The sequence below is a fragment of the Melanaphis sacchari genome, unplaced genomic scaffold (assembly GCF_002803265.2).
Source record: "Melanaphis sacchari strain LSU unplaced genomic scaffold, SCAv2.0 Contig1584_pilon_pilon, whole genome shotgun sequence".
NCBI classification, from domain to species: Eukaryota; Metazoa; Arthropoda; class Insecta; order Hemiptera; family Aphididae; genus Melanaphis; species Melanaphis sacchari.
In genome coordinates this window covers 580-7,564 of record NW_020270708.1, presented here as the reverse complement: position 1 = coordinate 7,564, position 6,985 = coordinate 580, and the positions used below count along the sequence as shown (strand labels likewise).

Below are 6,985 nucleotides of genomic sequence, written 5' to 3'. Positions count from 1 at the left end.
TCTAATATTAAAACGGTATAACAAAAAAGAGAGGTAAGTTTTGTATATTATTACAGTTATAATTAGGTATTATTTTTTTTAAATATTATTACATTAAATCGCAGGATTCAATCAGTTACAAACAATGTCGTAATGACAAATTACCCTGAGATTGTTTCTTCAATAATAGAAAATCATGTAATAGAAACTTCGAATGACAGTATAGAGTCGTAAGTTTGTACAATTTATAATATACTATGTCTATATTTGTTTATCACTCCCCACCAAAAAAAGTTTTTGAGGAGGTGCTGGAATGTATTTTAGACGAAATAGTTGTACATAGATTTAATATAAATCTACTAATAATAATTATTATATATTATGATGTATAGTAATGCTGTAATATCAGAATTTGATGTACCCTTAAATCCTATTGATATTTTAGACGAATCTATAAGCCCGTAAGTTATAATTATTATTTTTTTAATATTATTTTAAATATAATATTACATAATATTATTTAAATCGCAGGATTCAATCAGTTACAAATAATATCATGAATCTCACTGAAATTGATTATTCAACAATAGAAAATCATGTGATCGAAACTTCAAATGATGATAGTATAGAGTCGTAAGTCTGTAAAATGTATACATTATGTTTATATTTGTTTATCACTCCCTACAAATTTTTCAGCTATTTATAGGCATTTGAAATATTTGTTTTTTAAAATATTTTTATATAAATGCCGATCTAATTTTTTTGGTCGAGTCAAAATACTTGAAAATTTAATAGAAGTTTTTCATAAGTTGATCTATGAGTGATTAAATATACCTAGGAACAATTTTTTTTACAAGTGTTTGAAATTTAAACTTTTAAGTTCAAATATTGACCAATTTCGTCATAATTACGAATATTTGTTATTTATTTTGTAATTTTTCTATTTGATTTGGCTTGTTTGTTTTATTCAGTGATTTGACATTTCATTTCAAAGGACGCCGTATTGTTGATATGTCTTCTAAACAACATACGCCTGGTCTAGGTTGTTCATTTATGGATGTAGATTTTATAAGTGAGTCAACTAAAGGTTTTGAGTGTAGTTGGAAATTTCAGTGTAGAATGTGTAATCTGAAAACCGTTATTACTTCGGAAAAACGAGATCCTGAAATAATTCCTATCAATAAAGCGGTAGTAAATGGCACTATTGCAACTGGCATAGGATTCACCCAACTAGCCGAACTTACAGCTTCTATCGACATACCATGCATGACCGCTAAAATATATCTGAAATATAACACTATAGTAGGCGCAGATATAAAAAGTAGTGCATGGGATGAAATGAGATTAGCCGGTATGGAAGAGAAAAGATTGGCATTAGAGTTAGGTGATATTGATGAAGATGGCATTCCAATGTGTCCAGTCATAGCTGATGGACAGTGGAGTAAAAGAAGCTACAAAACGAAGTACGACGCATTATCAGGAACGGTAAGTAATAAAATAAATAATATAGTATTGCTTTACTACGTATTATTATTAAATTTATGATGTATAGTTTAATTTAATTTAAATATGTATTATATGTATTAAATATCTAACTAGCTGTAGACTTTTTGAAAAAGCGTATTTTTGAGCCGTGAAAAACAAAAACAAAATTAGAGAAAAATGGGAATTTTTAAGCAAAATCAGTTGTCTACAAAATTGAATTTTAATTTAGCTGTTACTCAACTTAACTAAAGACTGTAGATATTTGAAATTTCCACCAATACATGGTATAATTATTGAAAGATTTTGAGGTTTTTTGAGCTATTTATGAACAGTTAAGATTTTCGATTTTTTTAAGTTTTAGATTCTGAACGGAGTGATGAATGTATTGAGTTTACAATAATGTGTGTTTTTTTTTTTTTTTGTGTCTGTGTACAGCATAACTAGTCGAAATAATGCTTCAATTTCAAACTTTGGGGGTGGTTTCCGATGGCAAAGTGGATATCCTTGGTGCATTATAGAGGTGAAAAGTAAACATTTTCCAACAGTTTTCAAAAAAATCGAGAAAAACAAAAAAAAAAATGACAGAAAAACGGGAATTTTTACGCAAAACCAGTTTTCGACCAAATCGAATTTTTTTATATGGTTGTAATTTAAAAACTAACCACTGTAAATACTTGAAATTTTCACCAAATGTTTATGTTAGTGTTATCTATGTACAGAAAAATTTTGACTTTTTTTGAGTTATTTATAGACAATTGAAATTTTTAATTTTTTTAGTATTTTTTTTTTAAAATAACGATAAAAATTTTTTGGCTGACCAGAAAATCTTGAAAATTTAATACTAGGTTTCTTATAAGTTGTTCTTAAAGTGATAAAAAAAAAACCCGAATTCGTTAGTCACATTTTTTTTTTATAAGTGCTTAAAGTTTGAATTTATACGAAATATGTCAAAATTGCGAAAATTTGCAAGTAATTTTGTGGTTGAAAAATCGTAAAATTTTTTTCTTTTATAACTAAGTTTTGAAAATTTAGTACAAGGTTCTCCATACATTTTTCTACAAATATCTGTAAAAAAAATTCTACCGGATTCAGACAAAAAATTTTTGGTATTGTATATTTTTACGAAATAACGTAAAATATCGATTTAGCCTCAAACGATTATATAGATATTTGTTTTTATTCAAAAAGTATAAGTCGTAAAAACTTGAGACTTCTACGAGTTGTTTAAAGTGAAATTTTTATCACATACATTTTTTTTCAAAACATTTCGTTAATTTTCAGCTATTTATAGGCATTCGAATAATCTTTTTTTTCATAAATGTCGATTAAATTTTTTGGTCGAGTAATTATACTTGAAAATTTAATAGAAGGTTTTACATACGTTGATCTAAGAATGATTCAAAATTTATTTAAATATATAGGCACAATTTTTTAGATAATAAAATAAATAAACAATAATAATAATAATAATTAATAAATAACCTAATAAAAAAATTAAATTATAGGCTACAATCATCGGATATCGAACCAAAAAAATATTGTTTGTGGGAATTCGTAACCGCTACTGTGTTATATGCGAGAGAGCCAAAGTACTTGATAAGTCACCGAACACTCACGAGTGTTTTTTAAATTGGTTAAAAGGTGCTACAAGTATTGAGGCTGATGCAATTATAGAAGGATTTTTGTCTAGTATTACAATCCACGGCCTAAAGTACAATAAATTGATCGGTTAGTACCAACTAAATTAATGTTCTTTTTTTTTTTTCTAATAAATCTGAGCACAAGTAATTAATAATTTTATCATACTTTAGGGGATGGCGATAGTAGTGTTACTAAAAAATTAAACGAAGTGATGCCATATGGCCCGATGTTATTAGTAGAAAAAATTGAGTGCCGAAACCACATTCTTCGAAATTATGGCCAAAAGCTTATGGGTCTTACCAAAAAAACGGATTATCCTTGTTATTTAAGAAAATTTATAAGTAGAAATATATTGAGATTTCGAACGGCTGTAACTAAAGCGATAAATCATAGAAAAAATTTGAATGATACTATGCAAGAAAAAATCGAAGGTAAAATGGTTTAATTTTTATTTAGATCCCTATTATAATTGTAATAAATAATTATATTTGGTTAGGTTTACGGAACGATATATTAAACGGACCTTATCATATTTTCGGCCACCATTCAAAATGTGAAAGTTATTTCTGCTCAGGACCAAAGTTAAATGAGAAGGACTTGGTATCTGAAATTAACAAATGTGGCTTAATGAACGATGTTAAGTTTGTTTTACGTCGTGTAGCTGACAATTCAAAAAGCCTCATTCTTGACGTTGACAATAACTATTGTGAACAACTAAACAGCATCTTGAATAAACATATAGCAGGCAAGAGGATAAATTTTAGTCAAAAGCAATCCTACAATATACGAGTTCAAGCAGCAATAGTATCATTTAATTCTAAAGGAAATTTTATTCGTACAATGCATAAAAAAATCACGAACAAAAGTCCAGGTAAACATACAATATAGGTATAATATAATTGGTTGATTGTTATTTAAAATAAAATAAATTATAGAAAAAAAATCCTGATATAGTGAGCAGGCACTCGCAATTTTTTCTATCTAATCTTATTTTTTTTTTTAGGAAGTATAGCAAAAAAATTTCTTAAATATACTTCTGATAAAAGAAGAAATTTAAAAATGCGAAGAGCTCTTTTTAAATCATCAGGAAAATATTTAAAAAAAAAAAAATCTCAAGGACCTGACGAATTTTATGGTTTGGCTGAACCCTTACTAGACATATTGCCAGATAATGTAATAAAAAAAAAGAAGGAAGATTTTATTTTATCATTGACTATGACAGAGGCGGCTAGACATATATTGGAACGTGAGACAATGCAGCAAGTGAATTGTCAAAGGTGGTTTATTGAGAGGCGAAATAGATTAACCGCATCAAATTTTGGTCGAATTTGCAAACTACGGCCTCAAACATCATGTAAATCCACGGTTTACGATATTCTGTACAGTAGTCCTACTTCAAGTTCATTAATTTATGGAAAACAGACTGAAGAAACTGCACTACAATGTCTAGAATCTAAAATAAACAATACAATTCAGAAATGTGGCCTATTTATTAATAAGTTCATACCATATTTGGCAACAACACCAGGTATATAATATTCTAACAGCGCTAATAAGATAATTATAAATATAATTTTATTCATACAATAATTATTTTTTTGTATCAATATACTGTTATCATAGATGGTTTAATTGGGAGCAACTCAATTGCCGAAATAAAATGTCCTTATTCGGTAAAAGACAGTGACACTTTGGAGCAAGCTTTACAAGCAAAAAAGGTTAAGTACTTTAAAAATAAATTTTGTTGGTAAAATATGCTAATTTTTAAGTACAAACTAACAGTTTGTATCAACATTGATCTTGGAAATTGTGTAAATATTAAATACCGAATAATATTAAAATTAATTAATATCTTTTTGTAGCTTCCATACATATGTGAAAAAAACGGTGTCTATCAATTAAAGAAAGACCATCAGTATTATTTTCAAATACAGGGCCAAATGCACATCACAGAACGTCACAAATGTTATTTTTTTATTTATACACCTGAATGGACACATTTAGAAATTATTCAATATGATAACGTTTTTTGGAGTATAACAATGGAAAAAAAATTAAAATTGTATGTATTTTTAAATTGGCATTTTTATTTTAGGCTAACTACTAAAATGTTTTTTATATAGATTTTACGAGGAATGTTTACTTCGGGAAATTATCGATCCTCAATATTGTAAGCGATAGTTAAAAAGTGACATATACGAACCTGCGCACATGCAAGAAAATATAGACAATTATAAAAAAATTAAAAATAATAAATTGGGTAACAAATGACCCAAATTGTATATAATATATCAATAAAATAAATATTTATTATTTATTATTTATTTATACCTACATAACTTACAAAAACAACTTAAACTTAGAATTTTGTTTTAATTTTTATTATACGAGTACATTGAAGAATAGAAACTGCATTTTCATAAAAAAAATGTAATATTTATTAATTTCGCTATATATAATAAATGTTAACGATATTAAACATATTATAGGTAGGCATTTATAATTAAATATTAAAAATAAATATATAATAGGCAATAGGTTATACACAATATTATAGGTTACAATATTGTAGTTTTTTATTTAATTATATTTGAATAAGTAATAATTCAATAAATACAAATCAAACTATGTTATAATACAGTTTCTATGATCTATATAATGATAAGTATATTTAGGTAAGTAGTGAATTAAATAATTTCAATCAGTATATTATGGGTACGCGCGGACATTTAAAATAATACGGCGGCATTTACGTGTATACATGTTATAATGACGCGGAACGTCATAGACGAACGTTCATAGTATAATAAACATCGCTACCGAAGTCCCGAATGAGCACAATCGACGGCCGGCCGCCGACTGCGAGTAATGGGCGTGACTTAAACGTCGCGTGCATGCGGATCACGAAAACACCTAACAGCGCGTTCTCTCGGTCGTTACACGCGTACACGTTTTGGTATCACGTCCTCTTAAAAGAGCGAGGCCTCAAAAAACAATGAAAACCGCGAGACCCGGGCAAATGTCCGATTTGCCGGGTTCACGCGACGGCGCTGACCATTATTATGATTGTATTATTTTAATTTAAGTGCAATAAATATACCAAATGGGAATAAATATTCATGATTTGAAATTTTTAGTACAAACTTAAATCATTGATTCCGAAAGTTCAAGAGGCTCGAAAAAATGCAAAGAAATCTATGGTAACATCAATAATCCATACAGAAGTACAGGACAAAAGATCTACTAAACTATCAAAAAACAGGTAAATTGTACCTATAATTAAATCTAGTTAGGTATTACTTATTATAAACTAAAATGATTGCCAAATACTTATACCATAGACCTGATATTATTATCACCTAACAAAAGTACCAATATTATTATATTAATTCATATCATATAGTCTATTCAGAATAACCTTGCCCACTCGATTGACGAAAACTCGTCGAGCTCGCGCATGTCTGTTGCTACAGACAGCGCTGATGTCGGCTGTGCCACCGCCGCCGACGTGCTGCAGCTGTATACGTAGTGAACTACAATATCGCACGTCACTATATGCCACAAGTGGTTTACGCGTTCATTCCGTAACACATAAAAACACCGCGCGCTTTTTGATATTTGTTCTGTTTTTTGTAATACCGTTTTGTGAATTATCCACCCAAAATGGCAAGCAGTTCGATGAGAATAATCAGCTGAATATGGCCACTCACATTAAAAGCAAAAGTGAAAGTGAGTATTATAGTGATATATCTGAGTTTATAAAACATGTTTTCAAAATAAAAATGTTTTTAATCGATTAAAACATGTTTTTAATTGAAAGGGTCTTCAAGACATCATTTTTATTAAGACTTATTTTAAATATTTTCAGGGCTAAGTGAAG

General features: G+C 28.4%; 1 protein-coding gene across 1 annotated transcript; it reads left to right on the top strand.

Annotated features, from left to right (window-relative positions):
* Window positions 1-363: 363 nt before the first annotated feature.
* On the top strand, window positions 364-6,367 carry LOC112592111 (the record flags this gene model as incomplete). The annotated part of the gene is made up of 9 exons (XM_025336100.1): window positions 364-440; window positions 511-612; window positions 951-1,464; window positions 2,970-3,192; window positions 3,276-3,536; window positions 3,602-3,976; window positions 4,118-4,633; window positions 4,729-4,823; window positions 6,243-6,367. Coding segments are annotated over exons 1-9 (2,288 nt in total), but the record flags the coding sequence as incomplete, so codon positions are not given.
* Between the last annotated feature and the right edge of the window lie 618 nt (window positions 6,368-6,985).